Source organism: Puma concolor, chromosome D4 (assembly GCF_028749965.1).
Source record: "Puma concolor isolate L17-30 chromosome D4, mPumCon1.1.hap2, whole genome shotgun sequence".
In the NCBI taxonomy this organism is placed as follows: Eukaryota; Metazoa; Chordata; class Mammalia; order Carnivora; family Felidae; genus Puma; species Puma concolor.
The window spans coordinates 19490829-19514532 of NC_141679.1; the positions used below are offsets into that span (position 1 = coordinate 19490829).

Here is a 23704-nt window from a genome sequence, read left to right on the forward strand (position 1 = left end):
AGCAGTAGCACTGCTAGAAACTTACCCAAGGGATACAGGAGTGCTGATGCATAGGGGCACTTGTACCCCAACGTTTATAGCAGCACTTTCAACAACAGCCAAATTATGGAAAGAGCGTAAATGTCCATCAACTGATGAATGGATAAAGAAATAGTGGTTTATATACACAATGGAATACTACGTGGCAAGGAGAAAGAAGGAAATCTGGCCTTTTGTAGCAACGTGGACGGGACTGGAGAGTGTTATGCTAAGTGAAATAAGTCATACAGAGAAAGATACCATATGTTTTCATTCTTATGTGGATCCTGAGAAACTTAACAGAAGACCATGGGGAGGGAAAGGGGGGAAAAAAAAGAGAGGGGGGAGGGAAAGGGGGGAAAAAAGAGAGGAGGGAGGGAGGGAGGCAAACCATAAGAGACTCTTAAAAACTGAGAATTAACTGAGGGTTGATGGGGAGGGTGTAAGGGAGGGGAAAGTGGGTGATGGGCACTGGGTGTTGTATGGAAACTAATTTGACAATAAATTTCATATTAAAAAAATGAAAAAAAATTAAGCATCATAAACATGCTCACTGCCTTGGACAGAAGACTGCAAGAACTCAGTGAGAGCTTTAACAAGAGGAAATATTTTTAAAAAATCAACTAGAATTGAAGAATACAATAAAAAAGTGAAAAATACACTAGAGGGAATCAATAGTAAATACGCGTATGCAGAAAAGCAAATTAGTGATGAAGAAGACATGGTGACAAGCACATACGCTGAACAGTAAAAAGAAAAAAATTTTTAAATGAGGATAGGTTAAGGGATCTCTTGGACAACATCAAGCAAATATACATTTGCATTATAGGGCACCAGAAGGAGAAGAGAAAGGGGCAGACAGCTTATGTGAAGAGGTAAAAGTTGAACACTTCCCCAACCTGAGAAAAGAAACAGATATTTAGGGTCAGAAAGCACAGAGAGTCCCAAATAAGATGAATACAAGGAGGCCCACAAACACAATAATTAAATGTCAATGGTTAAAGAGAATTTTAAAAGCAGCAAGAGAGAAGCAAAAAGCAACATACAAGGTAAACCCCATAAGTCTATCACATGATTTTTCAGCAGAAACATGGCAGGCTGGAAGTAAGGGGCATGATATAGTCAGAGTGCTAAAAGGAATAAAAAAACCCTACAACCAAGAATACTCTAACCAGTGAAGTTATCATGCAGAGTTGAAGGAGAGATACTGAGTTTCCCAGACGAACAAAAGGTAAAGGAATTCATCACTACTCAAATGGCCTTACAAGAAATGTTAAAGAGATTTAGGTGGAAAAGGCTATAATTAGAAGAAAATTATGAATAAAAAGATATAAAATGAGAGAATATTTACATAAAATGTGGAGGGGGAAGTAAAAAAGTTCTCTTAGAATGTGTTCAAACTTCAACAACTGTCACCTTGACACAGACTGCTATATACTTAGGGTGTTATATGAATCTTGTAACTGCAAGCCCAAAGCCTATAATATAGATACACAAAAAATAAAAAGAAAGCCAAGCGTAACACTACAGAGAGTCATCACAAGAGAGCAAGAGTAGAAGAAAGGAACAGAGAAGAATTACAAAAACAACCAAACAAAACAATTAACAAAATGGCAATAAGTACCTACCTATCAACAATTATTTTAAATATAAATGGTCTAAATCCTCCATCAAAAGACATAGGGTGGCAGAACGGAGAAAAAAAAAAACAAGACCCCTCTAAATGCTGCCTACAAGAGACTCACATCAGACCTAAAGACACATACAGACTGAACGTGAACGGCTAAAGATACTCCATACAAATGAAAGTTAAAAAAAAAAGCTAGAGTACCAATACATATATCAGATAAAAAATACATTTTAAAACAAAGGCTGTAACAAGAGACAAAGAGAGCATTATATAATGATAAAGGGGTTAACCCATCAAGAGGATAAAAAAAATTGTAAATATTTATGCCCCCAACACTGGAGCACCTAAATACAGAAAGCAAATATTAATGGCATAAAGAGAGAAACTGACAGTAATAAAATGATACTAAGGGACTCTGAAACCCATGTACATCAATGAATACACAATCCAGGCAGAAAATCAATAAGGAGACCATGTCTTTGAATGACATATTAGACCAGATATAGAAATTCTATCCAAAACCAACAAAGTGCGCATGGGACATTCTTCAGGAGACAAGTCTCAATAAATTTAAGAAGATTAGAATCATATCATGCATCTTTTCTGACCAGAATGGTATGAAACTAGAAATCAATAGTAAGAAAAAAACTGGAAAAAACATAACACACAGAGGCTAAACAACATGGTACTAAACAACCCATGGGCCAACAAAGAAATCCAAGAGCAAATTAAAAAATACATGGAGACAAATGAAAATGAAAACACAAAGTTCCAAAATCTTTGATATGCAGCAGTTCTAAGAGTGAAATCTGTAATGATACAGACATACCTCAAGAAACAAAAATCTCAAACAATCTGACATTATACCTATAGGAACTAGAAAAAGAACAAAAAAGCCTGAGATTAGAAGGAAGGACATAATAAACATTAGATCAGAAATAAATGAAATAGAGACTAAAAAAATAAACAAAATTGATAAACCTTTAGTCAAACTCATCTAGAAATAAAGAGAAGTAACAACCAACCACAGAAATACAAAGGAATGTAAGAGACTACTACAAAAAATTATATGTCAATAAACTGGACAATCTAGAATAGATAAATTTTTAAAAACATACAATCTTCCAAAACTGAATCAGGATGAAATAGAAAATCTGAACAGATCAGTTGCTAGTAACAGAATGGAACTGGTAATCAAATAAGTCCCAACAAACAAAAGTCCAGGTGGTTTCACAGGTGAATTCCACCAAACATTTAAAAAAGAATTAGTATCTATTCTGAATTGGCTATATCCATCTATTACACAAATCAGAGAGGAAGGAAAGCTTCCAGATACATTCTACAAGGTCAGCATTACCCTCCTACCCAAACCAGTTACAGACACTACAAAAACAAAAAACAAACCCAAAAAACCCTACAGGCCAAACTCTCTGATGAACTTAAATGCAAAAATCAGCAAAATATTAGCAAACCACTTTGAATAATACACTAAAAGGATCATTCACCATGGTCACATGGGATTCATTCCAGGGATCCAAAGGTGGTTCAATATTCACAATCAATCAATGTGATACATCCCATTAACAAAATGAAAGATAAAAACTACATGCTCATCTCAAGAGATGTATCAAAAGCATTTGACAAAATTCAACATCTGTTCATGATGAAAATCCTCAACAAAGTTACCTTAGAGGGAACATACCTCAACATAATAAAGGCCACATAAGAAAAACCTACAGCTAGCGTCATACTCAATAGGGAAAAACATTTTCCCGAAGATCGGGATCTCCACTCTCACTACTTTCATTCAATACAGTACTCCAAGTACTAGACACAGTAATCAGACAAGAAAAAAGAATAACAGGCATGCAAATTGGTAAGGAAGAAGTTAAACCGTCACTATGTGTACACTGCATTTTTTAATAAAACCTTTATTGTTCTCATTTTTAGAGAGAGCAAGAGTATATGCATGGGAGAGGGACAGAGGGAGAGAGAGAATCCCAAGCTCGGATTCTCAGGACTCAGGGCTCCATCCCACGACCCTGGGATCATGACTTGTGCTAAAACAAGAGTCGGTAGCTCAACCAGGTGCTCCTATACACTGTATTTCTTTACAGAGAAAACCCCAAAGACTTCACAAAAAACTACTAGAAGTCATAAGTAAAGTTTCAGGATACAAAATTAATACACAAAAGTTAGTTGTGTTTCTATACACTAATGATGTAGTAGCAGAAAGTGAAATGAAGAAAACAATCCTATTGACAGTTGAGCCCCAAATAAGAAAATACCCAGGAATAAAATGAACCAAGAAGGTGAAAGATCTGTACTCTGAAAACTATAAAACTGATGAAACAAACTGAAGATAACACAAACAAATGAAAAATTTTCCATGCCTATGGATTGGAAAAATTAGTATCATTAAAACGTCCATACTACCCAGAGCAATCGACAGATTCCAGAAAATCCCTATCATAATACCAAGAGCATTTTTCACAGAAATAGTACAACCAATCCTAAAATTTGTATGGAACCACAAAAGACCCTGAATAGCCAAAGCAATCGTGAGGAACAAGAACAAAGCTGGAGGTATCACAATCCCAAATTTCAAGATCTACAAAACTGTAGTAATCATGGGGCACCTGGGTGGCTCAGTCGGTTGAGCTTCCGACTTCGGCTCAGGTCACTATCTCACCGTCTGAGTTTGAGCCCCGCATCAGGCTCTGTGCTGACAGCTCAGAGACTGGAGCCTGCTTTGGATTCTGTGTCTCCCTCTCTCTCTAACCCTCCCCCGCTCATGCTCTGTCTCTCTCTGTCTCAAAAATAAAATAAAACACTAAAAAAAAAATTTTTTTTAAAACTGTAGTAATCACAACACTATGGTACTAGCACAAAATCATATACATAGATCAATGGAATGGAGAGCCCAGAAATAAGCCCATGCTTATATGATCAATTATTCTATGATGGAGGGGGCAAGAATACACAATGTGGAGAAGACAGTCTCTTTAATGAACGGTGCTGGGAAAACTGGACAGCTACATGAAAAATAATGAAACTGGACCACTTTCTTCCATCACATACAAAAATAAACTCAAAATGGATTGAAGACCTAAATGTGAGACCTAAAACCATAAAACAAATGATACGTTTGATAAGGGTTGAATATCCAAAATATATAAAGAACTTACACAACTCAACACTAACAACACAGTTAATCTGATTAAAAGTGGACAGAGGACCTGAATAGACATTTTTCCAACAGGTACATAAAAATTAAAATCACACTGAGATATCACCTCACACTAGTCACAATGGGTAAAATAAAAACCCAAGGGACAAGTGTTGGTGAAGATGTGGAGAAAAAGGAATCCTTGTGCTCTGTTGGTGGGAATACAGACTGGTGTAACCACTGTGGAAAACAATATGGAAACTCCTCAAAAAAATTAAAAATAGAATTACCATATGATCCATAATCCTGGCAAAAGTGGAAACAATGTGAAGACACACATGCACACCTATGTTTATAGCAGTATTGTTTACAATAGCCAAGATACAGAAGGAATGTAAGTGTCCATCAATAGACAAATGGATAAGGGAGATGTGTGTGTGTGTGTGTGTGTGTGTGTGTGTGTGTGTATACAGAGGAATACTATGCAGCCATAATAAAAGATGAGACATAATAAAAGACAAGTGGATACACACACACACACACACACACACACACACACACACACACACACACAGAGGAATATTATGCAGCCATAATAAAAGATGAGACAGTGCCATTGAGACAACATGGACGGACCTATAGAGTATAATGCTAAGTGATGTAAGTCAGAGAGACAAATAGTATATGATTTAACTTGTATGGAATCTAAAAAACAAAACAAATGAATAAACAAAAGGGAGAAACAGACCCATAAATACTAAAAACTGATGGCTGCCAGACAGCAGGCAGATGGGGGAGGTGGGGAAAATGACAAAAGTGGGGTGGGAGATTCAGGCTTCTAGCTGTGGAATGAGGTCCAGGGATCACAGGTGCAGCAAAGGGAACACAGTCAATGGTAGGGAAATACAGTCACCAATGTTGTATGGGGACAGATGGCAGCCACACTTGTGAGCACAGCACAACATACAGACTTGTCCAATCACTACGTTGTACACCTGAAACTAATGTAACGTTATGTGTCAACTATACTTCAATTAAAAGAGGGCCAGAGAGAAAACAGTTTAGGTTTTGTGGACGAGTCTGTCACAGCTACTCAGTTCTGCTGTTAAAAGCATAAAAACTGTGTGTAAATGAACAGGGTGTGGCTGTTTCAATAAAACTTTCTTTATAAAAACAGGTGGCAGGCCACAGTTTGCCACTCTTCATCTAGACTGCAGTATGTATAGGGAGATGTTTGTGTATCCTGTCATAAAAGCTCTTTCGGGCGGTGGCTGTGACTCTTTGACTTGTTTCAGAGTGGCTTGGTGTGGATGCATTTTGTTACCGGTCAACAACTATTTCTCGGAATGGCTGGGTGTCCTATCTAGTCATTGACGATTTCACACTCTAGCTGGGTAGGCAAGATCTGTTTATAAGGAGTGCTTATAAGTAAGGAAATAATGCAAAGCCATTGGGGTACTGATGTGGGTGTTATGGATTCTAAGCACTACAGGAAGAGTTCAAGGGGTCGGTGCCATCCCGAAGGATGATAGGATTGCATCAGTCCATGCAGCACCTTCCCCCCTCCCCCAAATAAATATTTGCTAACACTCGCCATGTGTCAGGTATCATGCTAAAAATGTCGTACATATGTTATCTCTGTTAGAGCCTGTAAGACGACTGCATGAGTTTGGTCCTACCGTTCAGAGAAATTAAGTGACTTCATCATGGTTCTAGCAATACGAGGTGTCAAAACTTGGATGCCAACCTGGGTAGAGTGATTTCAGAGCATGGGTTCTTGTCACAAAACTGTGTTCTCTTTCCATAGAGAGGCAAGAGCCAGCTGTTGCCGAAAGAAAGAGCCAACTGTAATGATTGATACATGATTGGTCAAAACTGTGGGGCTGTTCCCTCTTCTGATACACTTATTTCAAAACATGTAAGTTGCTTTCTTTGGCTATAACTTTCAGCATTGTCAGGGAATTGAAACATTTCAGGTGGTTACGGGGCAAGGCCAACAATAATTTGTACTTCATCAATCACACATGCACAAGGCAGCAACAGTAAGCTGCTGCATCAGCTCTTGCATTGCTTGGGGGGCAAGACGGATCCCCAGCTACTGGGCTGGCTGAAGAGCACTGACTTACCATCATATTCTGGGAAGTAGTCAACTAGGTGGGAATACATAATTTTCTCCTCTAGAAGATCTTTCTTGTTTAAGAATAGAATAACCGAGGAGTTCTGGAACCAGGGATATGTGATAATTGTTCTAAAGAGTGCTTTGCTTTCCTCCATTCGGTTCTGAAAAAAAAAAAAAACATCAGAAAAACAAGGCATGAATTATGTGATTACTCAATCTGTGAAGTGTTTGTTTTGGAAGTCCAACACATCTTCTGTACGCATTCAACTCTTGTAGCCTAGGGCTGGACTGTAGTTGCTGTTATCAGGATTTACATGCAAAAGGTCCATGCCTTGCGTTGGCTCCTTTATTAAGTAAACTCTCAGGTTGACCAGCAGGTGACCAGCTCTTCCTCCCACAGACACACTCACCTCTAAGTCATCCCCCCCCCCCAGGTCACAGACAAAGGCAGATTCGGGAGGTCCTCCTTTCTCTGGGGATATAAAAGCCTTGGTGTATGAGAACACGTCTTCCTGGACACACAGGTGATTCTTTCCAGCCCCCCGATTTAGTGCTACGTGTGATGACCGAGTTTCTGGCAATGAAGACACCTGCCTGGGGTTGAGCCTCCCTCCACTGCTCACGGGGGGTGAAAATGCCCTCTAAGTCACCCAGCGACCTATGGGTGCCTGGTGGTTTAAGCCAAAGCATCCTATTCCCATGGCAGCCAGCTTGGTTCAGGCCCACATCACTTGGAACTACTTGTCTCTGCTTTACGGTCATGAATTTACCTAAGCAGTTCAACGGGTCCCATCAACCCCAGGACTTTTTCTGGGAGCTCTGGAAGAGAGCGCCTTGATTTCATGGATGATGACTCAGGTAGCCTCAGGAATTTCGAGCAACCATCTTGAAACAGAGAAAGAAACCAGGTCCTGCTCACCTGGTTTTAACTCCTTGGTCAAACCATGCCTGAACTTGGTTCTGCTTCTGGATTTTCAGTAACATCAGCCAATTAGTATCCTTTGGGTTTTAAGCTAGTTCGAGCTGTGTTTTTTTGGTATATAAAATACTTCCAGTTGATATATCTGGATATACCACCCTCCCAAATTTCTAAAAGGAGATGAACGAACAAATATTTCAGGGCTGACCATGAAGACTAGGAGTTCAAGCTGTTAGTATTTTCTCCTCAGAGTCTGCCTTCCTGATGTAGAAGGTTCCCTAAGTTTCCGAGTGCAGGGTTACAAAGGCCAAGAACACTCTTCTGCATAACCTTTGACTGTAGTTCCAGGAAATCTCCAGGAAACCCGGCTCACCAAGGAAAATTTTCTAGATCCTGAATATGTCTTGCTCTTTCCTTCTGTCAAGTGCGCCAATTCAAATCAAGTTGGAAAGACATGCTTTGCCAAAACAGATCTTTACCAACTCTTGTAAACCCCACAATCGCCAATTTCTTCAACCTTTAAACTTCATGCCTATTGAAATATTTAAATACTGATGCACCATGGGTCTGATACAATGAAAGATGACTTCATGGCTCAAGGGGCAATGTTTATTTCACTATATACATTTCCCTTTTATATAAATTACATACATGTTTTCTAAAAATAGTATTTTTCTATCTATATGCCTTTTACTGATTACCATCACCAGTGGTAAAATTTAAAACCCTGGGAACAGTATTTACTGAGAAATGGTATCTCAGAGCCTGGGATTTTATAGGCTGAAAATTTCAGGACTGATGAATAGCAAAGGCCCTAACAAGAACTGAAAGAATTTTTTAAAAACCTAAAGATTAATTAAATAGTGACATCTGTGATGCAAGAGTTACCTTTTTTTCCCCCTTAGAGCTAGAGAAAATCTAGAAAGGTATACTGTGGTCCTTACAGAAGCCCTGTTTACAAGGTGGGTATGTGCACACTGGCATCAACCAGTGAGTTTCCATTAGAAATAGTTCTTACAGTTAGCATTCTCTAGGAGGGAGGGGATGGAATCCCCAGGGACAGGCTCTCTTTGGGCCTTTCTGGTTGGAATCCTTCAAAGGCAAGGGGCTAGATGCTTTGAGAAGACAGGAAAAGGGAGGAGGGGTCCAGGGATCTAAGAGTATCAAGACTGAACTGGCTGGAGCTCCCAGGCTCTGGGCGGAGTCTGCTGGGAGGGGACCCTGCAACAGCCTGCAGGATAGCGGCCAGGATAGTGGACCCAGCCCAGCGCCGTGTTCCAGAGATGCCTTGCCTAGACGGTCATTCCTGTGCCCGGTGCAGCTGCACTCAGGGCCACTGATCGGGCTGCTTCCCTGAAGCTTTGCCTGTGCGTACAGCTGGGGGCTGCTCTTTGCTACTTGGCTGGAGCTTCGGATTCAACCAAGTGGGCAGCTGACCAGCAGCGTCAGTAACACTGTACCTTTGACTCGGGTCTACAAACTCCATCTCAGCACGGGCCCCGGGAATCTGTGTTAACCCAGCCTCTGTGTGCAGGTTCAGCTTTGCGAAGCTTGGGGCTGCAGAAAGCGCCTTCGCCTTGATGTATGTTACTAACAACCAGGGGACCCTGTTCAAACGTGGATTCTGGGGGCGCCTTTGTGGCTCGGTCCATTAAGCACTGGACGTCGGCTCAGGCCCTGATCTCACGGTTCGTGAGATCGAGCCCCATGTTGGGCTCTGCGCTGACAATGCTGAGCCTGCTTGGGATTCTCGCTCTCTGCTCCTCCCCCACTGGCACTTTCTCTCTCTCAAAATAAATAAACTTAAAAACAAACAAACGTGGATTCTGATTCAGCACAGGGTGAGGCCTGAGGTTTTGCGTTTGCAGCAAGCTGCCAGGGGAGGCTGCTGGGATATGCACAGCACGCTGCTGGGGCTGCAAGGTGCAGAGGGCTTACAGAGGCAGGACAGCACCAGATTCCATTCTTGCAGCGAGAAGGGCAAGTCCTGTGATGAAAACCTAACCACGCCACCTTCATTCTTTTTATTCTTCCCAGTTAAGATCCGGACTTCACGCAGTAAGCTGCTTTTCGTTCCGTGGTGAAAATTCCTTATCTTCCCCCCTCCTCCGTGCCATGGGGGGGGGGGGGGGCGCGGGGGTGGATATCTACAAATCTACACATCAAAGCCCCTGGACTAAATCCTAACTGAACTAAATGAGATTTGCATACATCCATGCTTCACAAGGCAGTGGAACCTGCAGAAGATGAGGCCTCATCCACTTCGTTCTGTGAACTGCAATCTGGGAGGGGACAGTGTGGGCCAGGAGGCTCGGTGGCACTAACTTTTTAGTGATTTGCCCGGGCCTGGGGTTGCAAGGAGGAAAACAAAACAGCAACGTGGGAGGCCTGGGCAAGGCCGACGGGGAGAAACAGTGCGGTTTTGTTCACCTCTAAAGACGGGTTCAAAGGCAGTCTTGGGGGAGGTACATGTCACACTCCCCTGCTCTTGGGTCTTAACCAGCTGAGTCAAAAGGGACACTAGTAAAGGTTTTACTGTTCCAAACACGGGGCTCCTTGCTAACGGGGTGGGCCTGACCTAGGCCTAAGACCGAAAAAGACTCTGGACTTCTGGTCACCCCCACCCACTACTCCAAAGCTGAAAGCAAGTGTCCTTCCCAGTGAAGTGTAACCTGATGCAGGTGACAAAGCTGGAATCCAGGGAGCAAAGAGCTGCAGCCCCACGGGGATGGGAAGAGACACCTGGGGACAGGCAATGAGTGCGCTCGGTGGCTGGTTGGTCTCTGTGCAGTCACCCTGACCAAAGTAAGTATGGCCCAGACCACACTTGATATAGCGTCAAAGCGTTTCTCCAAAATTCAGATATCGGAACCCTAACCCTTGATGTGACGGTTTTAGGAGGTGGAGCCTTTTGGAGCTGATTAGGTCACGAGAAAACTCTCCAGAATGCAATCAATGCCCTCGGAAAAGTAAAATCCTCACCCCTAATGTGATGATGTTAGGATGTGGGGCCAACAGGAGGTGAGTGGGATCAGTGCCCCTATAAGAGAGATGCTGGGGAGCTCCCTCACCCCTCTTGCCCTGTGAGGACACAGGGAGAAGACAGTCCTCTGTTAACCAGGGAGCAGGCCCTCACCAGACACAACTGCTCTCGCTTTGATCTTGGACCTCCCGGGCTCCGGGACTGATATAAACGGTGGTTGTTTATAAGCCATCCACCTGTGGTGTTTTGTTACAAGAGCCCAAAAGAGCTAAGACAATGCCGACTGGGTGAGTTACTATTTCCCCCCTCCCTGCCCCCCTCCGGGCTGGCACCCACCCAGGGGCGGAGTCTTAAACTGAAAAGCACTCACCCCTACCTGGGGCCCTGGGAGGACAGGCTACCGGATCCCCTCTTTGTAATCACAGGCAGAAAAGTGTGACCGCCGAGTGTCTTCTCTGCAAGATCATCCGAAAAATCCCTGTTCAAACCACCAGCCAGGGGTCTTACACGCCCAATCTTCAGTACTTCCAACCGATCCTCGAGAACCCCAATCTCCAGAAAATGCTGCTGTTTTACGCGACCCCCCCTATTAACACAGGACTAACGCTGCCTCCAGGGAAAGGCCCTGAGGTCCTCATTCCGGCATTCACCACTTAGCACAGCCTGACCCTGCCGCTCATCTTCTGTCTGAACTGCTACGCGAGTCCTCTTCTCCACAAAACTGGGCTCCATGTCACAGCGGTCACACAAGGGTGGCTGACCTGTGGCCGGTAATGCAGTCCTCACCGGTAATCCTTCAAGGCCCAGATCAACAGGACTCCCCCCCAAGAAATCCTTCCTGAGCTCCCCTGCCCCCTTGGATTGGCCTGCCACCCTCACCCCTGCACACACAATTCCTGGACACACACAGCATTTGCTAGAAGCTGGGAATGAAGGGGTGTTGGAGGGTGTACAAAGAAAGGAGGGATGGTGGGTGCGTGCTTACAGGTCCACGGGATGGGCCCGAAAGAGTGGTAAATGCAAGAGGTTAGGGTCACATGAGAAGGAAAGGTCTGGAGGAGCAAGACTTAAAAGCAAAGGCAGTTTTGAGTGGAATCTAGATGAAGGAGAGATTACTAGGAGGAAAGGGGAACAAAAGCAAAGCCCAGGAGAATTTGAACCCACCACCCTTGGAGAAGAGATTTGTGGGATTTCTGTAGGGAATACTTCACCAGAGCTTCCGATCTCTGTAACTTGGGCATGAAGAAGATTCTCCTCCTTGAGAATGTGAAAAATGTGTCCTCCTTGTTTGTATCTTAGGGTGGGGGCTGGGACGTTCCAAACACGCCAAGTTCTATGAAGGACACGTGTGCCTGAGCCTCTGTCGCTCCTAAAACAACCTGCTGGGTCTGCAGTCCTGCTTGTTTTCTGTGTTGGCAGGCAGTAAAGTCCAACGGGAAACCCCAGCAGACAACTTAAGTGCAGCTTACCGAGATGCAGTTATTTGCCTGGAGGTAGGAGTCACTGATTTCCTTCTGGCTCAAGGACAAACCTCCCTTCCACTGAGGAAAAGGCCGGATCCAGGGGATGCGGCCCAAGAACCCAACTGGAAGCTGGCTTTCTTCGGGCTATGATCTGGCCCAAATCTCTGCATGGACAACTACCAGTGGGCCTGAAGGGACACGATTTCACGTCTGTAGCCTTTGAGGTCCTGCTGCCCATGGAGAGTGGACGTTCTCTCAGTGGGCTATTGCTCTCCTCGCTTCCCCTCTGCCCAGCTGGCATCTCCCTTTGGCAAAAGTCAGCATCACACCAGAGGTCTGAACGCCCATTTCTAGAATGTCTGCAACTCCTGATTACTTGGCCAACACATCCATCTTCTTCCCACAAGATTCACTTATGTTTAAGACCCTTAACTCTTGCCCATGATACAAGCCATCCACCCGCCTGCCTCTCCCTGCTGGTAGTTTTCCCTCTTACCAATGGGTTGATAAACCACATTGATTTATATTCCCCATACAATCTAGAACACAGATTTTAAACGCAAAACTAAATCACTGAAGACGTAAACCTGCAGACTGTCAAATTGCCACTGAGGGATGCTAGTCACCCATCAGTTCTCTCACCTGGCCCCCGAGGTTCCGTGTACCCTGCAGAAATGGGGATGAACTCTCCAGGGCCCAGAGGAGCCCTTTGGTATCAGAGATACAGACGATCTGAGTGATCCACAAACACACTAATAAACGCCAGAAACTGGTCAGGTGACTATGATTCTGTGTTCATAACTTGTGTGCCCACTCCTGTGGTCCTTGAGCTTTCTGTGAAAAAGGCCAAAGCCAGACACTCGGCTTACAGGAGTGAGGCACAGATCTACAGAGCATGAAGATGTCTGCAATGTAACTGATTGTTCAGCTAAGGCGGGGGGGGGGCCACACATTTATTGTGCTTCACAATATTTTTAAACCCGGATGTGCAGAGTTACAGGTTCAGACATCTGCTGGCCACACACCTACACTCCACTGTCACGCCCAGGAGCTCACGGGGCTTCTTTCCGTCTACTGGCACATGTTGGGACATGTGGAGCCCAGGGACCCTACCCTGGGGACCTTCTGACTGGCACCGTTTCTGCTTCTGAAATTGATCTGGAAAGGAGATCGTCACAATGTAGGACTTTATGCTTCAGGAATTCATACAACACTACGTTTTAAATATGGTTCTTCACTTTGAATTGCTCTGACGAGCGTCACTGTTTCTTCTCAGATGTAACTCATTTGAGAGTAAATTAGCCTTATTAAAGGTCACTATTTTAAACAAAACTAGTTTTAACACGATCCATGATAATGTAAAATGTGAATTAAAACAATCATTTGGAGCTTATCAAATATTGCACCCCCCCCTTTTTTTAAACAATGAATACTCTGAAAGATTAACGTCTTTAACAAGGAATTAGGAAATGTTCTGTCAGGTATTTCATTGATACGTGTCAACTGGGTGTATACATGCAACAACTCAAAAGACAGGGACTCCAAAGCCTTATGAAAAAACATCTGCAAGCTGGTCCTCTGCATATTTCTTTCCTCCCTCGGTGACTGAGGAAAAAGCTTGGTAGTTTGATTTTATACCTGCAGCAGGATCATGTTGTTAGGTATCCTATCTTATGTCGGTGCTACGAGAATTCAAAACACATTCTGTGCCAAGCTCCTGCTGTGGGGTGGGGGGTGAGGAGGAAGGGCCAGAGCTGTAGGCTGGAGACCTCAGTTTGAAACATGGCTCTGCCTCCAATACTGGTATGACCTTGGACAACTGACTGGACCTCAGTTTCCTTATTATCTCCCAACATCTGAGAGGACAGAAGGAGACAATGCGTGCCAAGCGCTTAGCCGTGACACCGGCACACAATAGCTTGCAACGACGGCCACTATCAGAGACGGCAAAATTGCTACATAGGAACCTCTTGGGAAGGCGATTCGCTTACCTCAAATCCTTGGTCAAACTGTAAATCCACTGAAATCTTTCTATTCCCTGGAATTGCACGAAGTTATTCTAACCATGCTTTCAAATCCAGAAAAATGTGGTTTATAAGAAACTGAAAAATCATTCAGGTTTCTGCCAACTGCTCACTTAGAGAATGTTTCTTCCTAACATTGTCCATACGTTAAAGGGGGAGTATCTTCAAAATGTTGAAAAATGTTCAATACCCTCAACCCCACCGCAAACCAAGTAAGTGGATACAACATATAAACAGAACAGTTGGAATGACAAATAATTAAAGTCAGCGCCTGGCCTTCCTACTTCTGCTATCTAAATCAGATGTCAGGAATAGAAATAATAAGGATACTAAGCACAGCCGGACAGATGTAACTTCCTCCATAATTTTCTTAGTCTTTGCAAATCTTTGCAAGTGATTATTTGAGATCCACTTCTGGCATACTCTCCGGGCTGGAAGACAGATCCTGAAGGTTTTAATATTGTAATTTGTGCCTGTGAGTCAAAGTAGTCTACCGCACAGGATGTTTAGAGAAGCAAAGAAAGAGAGTGCATTTGCTTGGCACCTCCTGGGCTGAGGTTTCCAGGTGATTAGATGGAGCTTGTGAATGAAGTGAAGTGATGGAAACCAGAGTGGGTGAAAGAGAGGGCAGAAAGAGACTCTGGAGGGAATGGTCAAGAGGCAGTCACACTCTCAGACTAAAGAGAACGCAGGGCCTCAACGTGGGCAAAAGCAAACACGACAAATGTTTAACCCCTCTGATGTGGAAGCCCATGGTCCTAGACACTGAGAAAAGATAAGAAAGTTCATCGTAGTGACCAAGTAGCAAAGACTATTCCTTGCAAAGAATATTTTACAGCACGTTGATCTTTCTACTTATAACTACACTATGTTCCATTACCCTACGAATTTTATGCTTACGTGCCAGTGAGCCAATGTCTATCCTTGATTTATACACATAAATCCCTTCTCTTGTAATACCCCTCACTGACTGATGATTTCAATATTTAATGCCTTGAGTATTCACGTCATTGACTTTTCAATTCATTGACCTTCCTCCTATCTTTCTTGTACTCCATCCACACGCAATAGCCTGTGTCACTGTCTTGGGGTGGTTCCACGAGCAGGTCAGGAGAGATCACCAACTCCTTGCTCTCTGACATGATATCTCATGGCCAAAAGCAGCTGTCCTCCCATGCTTCTTAAAAATTGCTCTATTATACCACAAACTTACATCACATAGGCTGTCACTTTCACTGTGACTCCTTGCCCCCTAAGTATGGAGGCACCAGATAATCTCCCTTAGCTGGTTCGTTGGGCATTTCTTCTGGCTTAAATCTCATGAAGATAAGTAACTCCCACATTTCAAACTTGCTTAAGCTGATGACTGTCATTTCTTTGTTTTTACTAGAGCTAACTGGAAAAGACTTACAAATTTTTGCATAATTAAGATACAGATTTACTTGCAGAGTATAGACAGAACAATAACTTATTCAGCATTCCAACTTATCATTAACTCCTTGGGTTATGTCCCCATTCACATAAAATATTTCAGCAACAACCAACTTGGTGGCCATGCACTGGGGCAGCCATCAAAAGAGCCCAGGCAACAACCAGACAGACCTACAGAATGTGGCTGACACTTGAGTGGCTGGACTCTAACCCTGCACCCTCGTGGATCCATCAGCATGTGTCAAGAATCCAGAGGCACAACCCGACTGAATGCGCCTATGTTCACACTTCATCAAGGTCATTGTGTGTGTAGAAACAGCTCATTTACTGAAGGTCCACTTGGTACTTCTTTGCTAGATTTAGCCGGAACCAGATACAAACTGAAAATGGAAACCAAGAAGAAAATACAGATGATTTCCAGAGACACTAATGATTCTTCTTTTCTTTGTGCATCACTGGTAAGACACAGTGAGTGTTTCATGTTGGCTCCAGAGCACAGGTTAAGACCAAAAGACTCCATTTGTAACCCACTTGTGTGGAACTGTGAAGCACGGCAGAGGAAATGCTGGTAAGGGAATTCTGAATTATGGGTGTGTGCAAACTTTTCCAAGACTGAATACCAATTCCACGGTGCCCCATTCCCTAAGGACCTAAGTTTCTGAAATTCTGATCTGACCTGAATGTTAACACTAGCAACAGAAATAACTCTAGAGAGAAAATTTTAGTTGGCTTTCCCCAAGCTATCCTTGTACTTATTTTCCACACTTAAAATTTTTTTAAATGTTTATTCATTTTCGAGAGACAGAGTGTGAGTGGGGGAGGCGAAGAGAGAGAGGGAGACACAGAATCCGAAGCAGGTTCCGGGCTCTGAGGTGTCAGAGCCTGAAGCAGGGCTTGAACCCATGAACTGTAAGATCATGACCTGAGCCAAAGTTGGACGCTTAACCGACCAAGCCCCCCAGGTGCCCCCATTTTCAATACTTAAAAAAAAGTATTTAAAATAAGGCCAGTGATTTATTTTCCATTATAAAATTAATATGGTCATGGCAGAAAATTAAAAAACTAAAAGAACAGGAAAAAGGAAGAAATTCCTTGGTTGAAATGCCCACCGAAAACTATTATTTTTTTTTCTTCTAATTTTAACTTTTTCCAGTCTTTGAACTATGCAGCTTTAGGGGTTATTTTGTATCAGTGCTGTCTAAATGAACTTTCTGAGATAATGGAAGGTCATTTTTGGACCTGCACTATGCAACTTAGAAGCCACCACTGACATGCCGCCACCGAGCACTTGAAGGGTGGCTGATGCGATGGAGGACATAATTTTTAAATCTTATTTAAAAATTAGTCACGTGAGACCTGTGGCTACTATATTACACAGTGCAATTTTAAAAGACTATGATTAGGGACACCTGAGGACTCAGTCCCTCTCCTCTCTCTCTCCCTCTCTCCTTCAGTTAAGTGTCCTACTCTTGCTCTTAGCTCAGGTCCTGATCTCAGGGTCATGAGTTCAAGCCCCGTGTTGAGCTCCAGGCTGAGTGTGGAGCCTACTTAACAAACAAACAAGGGGCGCCTGGGTGGCTCAGGTCATGATCTCACAGTCCGTTAGTTCGAGCCTGGAGTCGGGCTCTGTGCTGACAGCTCGGAGCCTGGAGCCTGTTTCGGATTCTGTGTCTCCCTCTCTCTGACCCTCCCCCGCTCATGCTCTGTCTCTCTGTCTCAAAAATAAACATTAAAAAGAAAAAAACAAATAACTGTGATTATTTTGTATATAAAATATATCCTATATTTTGCTTTCAACATTATATCCTACACATTTTTCTGTGTTTTAAAATTCGTATTTAAATAGCTTCATAAAGTTACAGTGACCTTTACCAAATCCCTACTGTAAAACACTCTGCTTGCACTAATATAAATAACATTATAATTTACAACTTTGTATACAGATTTTCATAGTGATAATTTTCTTTATTAACAGCATATCAAAGTACATTATAAAATTTGAGGTTCTTGGTGACAGATGATCAAACAGCTTTCTAGAGAGGGTGAATGAACTTAGGCACCCTGTCGTAGGGTGTGAATTCATTTTACTATTCCCTCTCAAGAAGAGAGTTCTATCCTTTCAAAATCTTTTTTTTGTGTCAAATTCCACATGGCATGAAAGGACACATCAAATGACAGGGTGAAAAAAATGACAACTCAATGTCTTGCTTTGAATTTCTTTGAATATCAGTGAGGTAGAACATTTTCCAGTAGATTTATTCACTGGAAGTATTTTCCCTTTTGGTGAATTGTCTGCTCATGTCTTTGCTAATGAAAACTGCTCGTTTTTTGCTCTGAATGTTTAGTTATGGGTTTGTATCAACCCTTTACATAATGAAGTTATTAACCATTTGAATTTTTCCCAATTTTTGTCACTTTGAATGTTGAGGGTCTCAAACAGGTTTTCTGGAGCATGTTTGAAATCCGATTAAAATGCTTTGATATTTCTAACTTAATAAAACAGTTCTACTTTATTACAAATTCCCACCGGGTCTCTTTTCCTTAAGGCCAACTCGGTTTTCTGTGCTAGCCAGCTTGGCGAACTTAAGTCATAGCTCAACCCGAACTCGTCTTTTGCCAACTGTTCTAGAAGTGTCACAAAGAGCAAAGTGTGTCTGAATGTCAGCTTTTTTTGCGCTTGTCCACTTTCTGATTCTACAGTTGATGTGAATGGTAACTTGGCCAAATTGCTGGAGACGGTGGATAAAGAGAAACAAAAACAGGCTATGGGGATGCAGGGGTAAGAGACCAAAAAGGAAACCGGCTCAGATGATACAACCCAGCTTGGAAACCCTGCATAGCCTAAAAAGGTCTGAGGGAGATTTGACCCATCTACACAAATCAATTACATACACATCCGTACATCAGACTGAATCTGGGCAAAATTCCTGGTGTATCAGTCATGCCAGGAAAGTCTGTCTAGAGAAAACAGGGATAAAATAAAAGAATCTAAACCAATTTGGTAAAATATTTTCTTTAGTGCCTCAAAATGTTTTTATAGATGGGTCAGTTTGGCCCAGAAACATGTTGTTGCCTAATTCTTTGGCAAATACAACAGGGTGACATTGATGCTAAGAGAAGAATTTGGTTTGTCGTGTGACCTAAGAGATAAGCTCGAAGGACTTGTGCGGACTGCATTTTTGAGCCCTTCTCAATGGGGTACCGCTTGACCTGGCCTCTTTGTGATCACGTACATTCCGAAGTTTGTGTCACAACTCTTGGTCCCCACCCTTCAGATTCTTCTTCTACCCTTCAGAGAATGCAGGACTATGGCTAGAATTTCCACTGAGAGGGATTAGACAGTGGGTAAAAATGGAGAATTAAGATAGGGAATCAGAGTAAGTTTGGAACTGAAGGACAACAGTAAACAGAAGAATTGGTCATATGACAAGAAAATTAAGGAGAGAGGATGTGTAAGCTGATGGCATAACAGTTTTCCACAAGGAATGTATAAAACATTCTGAGGGGCACCTGGGTAGCTCAGTCGGTTGAACATCCGACTCTTGACTTTGGCTCAGGTCATGATCTCATGGTTCATGGGTTTGAGCCCTGTGTCGGGTTATGCACTAACAGTGCGGGGCCTGCTTGGGATTCTCTCTCCCCCTCTCAAAAACAAACAAACAAATAAATATCAAATTATTTTTAAAAACCATTCTGAAAATAAGCCCCTTGTGAAATGAGTTCGGTACATTATATTCCTAAGGTCATTTTACATTTTCAAACCATAAATGATTTGTCATGCAATTAATAGTTTTTTTTTTAGTATGATTTTGAGGGATAATATATGATGACTGTTTTCAGACTCTGACATGGGTTTTCGGTTATGAGTGATATTGTTTATTTTACTTAACATTTAATACTTTTCATGAAAATAACATTTGTTTAGTACAAATATGTATCAGCCATTTTCAAAGCACTTTAGCGTAGAGAAGGGTGGGCAAGCTTTTCAGTACACGGCTGGATAGTAAATATTTTAGGTTTTGCAGGCCACAGGGTCACAGATGCAACTGTTCAACTCTGCCAACGTGGCAGGAAAGCGTTTATAGACAATACGTAAATGCAGGAGTGTGGCCAGGTTCCGACAAAACTTTGTCTTGGACGCGAAAATGTGAATTTCACAAAATTTTCAAGTGTCAAGAAACATCATTCTTGATTTTGTTTTCGATTGCTTAAAAAATATAAAAGCCAATCTTTGCTTTTGTACACCACAAGTGTACAAGTGGTACAGTACAGACAGGGAGCTCAATTTGGCCTGTGGGCTGTCGTCTGTTGATCTTTAGTGTAGAACAGCATTTAATTCTTTTTTTAAATTTTTATTAAAAAAAATTCTTTTTTAACGTTTATTTATTATTGAGAGACAGAGGGACACAGAGCATGAGCAGGGGAGGGGTGGAGAGAGGTGGAGACACAGAATCTGAAATAGGCTCCAGGCTCTGAGCCGTCAGCACAGAGCCCAACGCGGGGCTCGAACTCACAAACCGTGAGATCATGACCTGAACCGAAGTCGGTCACCAAACCAACTGAGCCACCCAGGCGCCCCGAACAGCATTTAATTCTTAAACCAAATCTGAGCAGCAGATACTGTTGCGATTCCTACTTCCTAGGTGAGGAGGCTGATAAAAAGGAAGTTAACACAGCTAGTACGTACTTAAAAAACTATCACAGCTATGGGAATTATTAGTAACATTCCAAATATGTAAGTTTGAGTATATTTACTTACAATTTATGTTCAAGGAATTGATCATGTATGATGTAAAGCACACGTATGTGGAAATAAAGCAAAACTAAGGTTTCTCCCTATAAATCTGTTAATATCTTTGAGACTAATTTCTCCCCCTCCCCCACCTAACTTGTTTCTCTATTTCTTAGATACTGCATTTCTCAATTCATTTTCCTTATTTAAGGACAGAACATCATCCTTTCACAGCACAGAGAATGAAACATAAGAAAAAGAACGTCTTTATTCGCTTGCTTAATTTCTCGTGTGAGGGCTACTTAATTTTTAGCAGATCTATTTACCCAGATGTTGCACACATGTAAAAACGCTTTTCCAGATGTTTAAATACCATACAGCTGGTATTTTAAACCAATAACATTCTTGTGAAACAGTCCTCATTTGTAGATGAAGATCTGGTTTTCATGCTACTTTAAGTTGCTTACAAAATAGTTCTACAAATATTCTTCGTTAATAAGATACCAATAATAACCTGTGTGTAGATTACTGTGTCCTTGCTCTTATTATGAATTCCTCCAGATGACTAACAACGTAGAGGGAGGGCAGAGAAAATGAACATGAAACACTCAAACAACTTGGCGGTGGTTTATGTATTACTGAAAGGTATGATTATGGGATTTGGGGGTAAAATTCTGTTGTTTGCATGAACTGTAGTCTTCAATGTTTATTTGATCCTTGTTCTGTCACCAGTGGTTCAATTTACAGTGCATACTCGAACAAGGTCCTGGCACTTTTTAAAAGCAACGTTTACTTCTGCTTAAAAAAAATCAGTATTCACATCCTGAACGATTTACTGGTGGGTACAAGAAATTCACCCTAATACATGTGGGGTGGCTCAAAAGATCCGTCCTTGGAAAACCATAAAGTGCTCAATTATGCTTTATAATAACAAGCTTTGAAAAACAATAGGTGTCCACCATACCCCATTTTTTAAACCCCCAGCATTTTGTATCATGTGCAGTGCCAGTAATAGGGAAGGTGCATAGAGTATTACAAATTATCTTTTCAACAAAAAAAGCGTTCACTACACCAATGAAAACCTGAGGATGGGTTGTAAAGTGTCAGGATAGAAAGCTTCAATATTTTACTCTAAAGGAGACTTTTCTTCTCTTTTGCTCTTTATCCTGATAAAAAACTTGCTGAATGATTTTAAAACATTTTTGATGAAATGTTTTTATGAAACACTTGCAATATGGCCTCATTGCTAAATTGGGCAGGCAGACAAAAAAAAAAAAAAATGGAGTATCAATGTCCCACTTTGTACAGAAAAATACATTCCAGGTATCATGAAGTAAGTAAAATAACTCTTCTGAAGCTAATAACCAAGTGAGATCAGAGACATGTCCAACACAAACACCTTTAGATAGTACTGAAACATTAAACTCACACGAAACCAGGTTATTCTACAGTGAAAGAAAGGAGGTGTCTGGGATGGGATGGAAGGCTAAATTAGTCTCACGAAGAAAGCAGGCAACTTTGAAAGACCCGAGGAAAGACCTGGAAAAAGCAGCACGTGAGCAAACACCAGTCATTCACATGGGAAAATCCATGCCTGTGGTCACAGACACACAATCACTAGACTCTCACTGTGTTACCATGGAGACTCAGCCGGAGAGGCCTTATGCTTGGCACACAGCCTTGAAAGCATGCATCTGATTTCAAACCTCCGAGGTGAAGTAACTCTTCAGGTATCCAGACAATGTAAATGTGCTAGAAAATTTATAAACTCCCAGGTACGAGTGTGCTGGAAACAACAGTATTTGAGCACAGGTAAAAGGAAACACGGGATCAGGACTACTTCTATTGTTGAACTGGACCGGATAAGGTAAAAGGATACCACAGATCTGGAAAGTTCCAGAAGCAGAGTGAGGCAGTAAGAGTTCCACCATTAGGGAGGGATGTGAGCTGCAGGTTTATGGCAGATGTCCGCTGTGGCTCATCATCTTTTCCAACTGATTAGAAGCTGTGCTATCCCTTTAAGAAGGGATATTAAGAAGCTGTGCTATCACCCTTAAGAAGGTGCTAGCACCTTTCTTAAGTCTTGTAAGTTTATAACCTCTGAGAAGAGCATCTGGAATTGGCCAGTCCGTCCCCTCCACCCTGCCACCATTTTCATCTTGAAAACTGAATACCAGATTAAAGAACTGCTGCTCCTGGTCTAACCCTGAACTACCCAGTGGAGGTTCAGAAACTAAGAGGGGAAGGAATTTAGGGTGACAGTGACCATGTGCTCCTGATAACTGTGATAACAGAAAGGAGTGCAGGTCTTATAAATATGTATTTCCACTGACTTTGGAAATGTAATTTCGTAACAATTAGGATCAGGGTGCAAGGTGGAAATCACATAAAGTCTAAATTACCCTTAAAAGTGTATTTTGAAGATATCCACTGGTGGCCAACATTTTGCCCCGCCATATGTCTGATCCAGACCGCTTTTTCCTTGGTGGTAGGAAAGGTCATGGTTCATTTGGTGAGTACCGGATGAAGCTGGGTTTGGGTTTGGGTTTGCAAGAGGGGCCTAGGTGAACAAAGAATTAGTATCCCTCAACAACCAGGTTCACACTTGGCACTGTAAGCACTCACACTAGCTGAGACACGCAGGAACTGAGGCTGATTAACTTTCTCTGACTCAATGTTATTTCACTGCATGCTGTCACTAGAGAAAAGGCACCCCAGAGCCTTTTGCATCACTAATCTCCTCTTTCTTTTCTCTCTTCATACTTTTTCTCCTTTTTTTGGCTGGGCATCTAGGAGCGCATTTTCATTAATCCACTTCTCACGTGGCTTTACTATGTAATTCCATAGCACCTATCCGTACAGGTGACACAGACCGTAAAAGATTGATACAGTCTCAAAGATATGATTTGGACCAATAATTCTAATGTTGAGGAAAGTAAAAAAAAAAAAAAATTCAAAATGCTTGGGGCTGCAAAGGAAGCTTTCCCATGGTTTAAACTTTTGAAGAGAGAAAAACAGGGGCAGGGAGGGGGAAACATGTGAAGAAAATCACATAATCAAGGACAACCAGGTAATATAAGCACTTGTAAGAATTACCATCATGTTCTATGCTTAGTAGGTGTCAAAAGTTGTTATTTAAAAAAATTTCTTTTTAAGTTTATTTATTTTGAGAGAGACAGAGCGTGCGTAGGGGAGGGGAGAAAGAGAGGGGGAGAG

General features: G+C 42.1%; 1 protein-coding gene across 3 annotated transcripts in view; it reads right to left on the minus strand.

Annotated features, from left to right (window-relative positions):
- Positions 1 to 23704, minus strand: part of LOC112868673 (guanine nucleotide-binding protein G(q) subunit alpha) — a 316778-nt gene that overhangs the window by 12418 nt on the left and 280656 nt on the right. For all 3 annotated transcript variants that reach the window (XM_086685047.1, XM_086685048.1, XM_025931649.2), the window contains exon 6: positions 6944 to 7097. In XM_086685047.1, coding sequence (XP_086541173.1) covers positions 6944 to 7097 — 154 coding nt within the window. The remainder of the gene's footprint in view (positions 1 to 6943; positions 7098 to 23704) is intronic.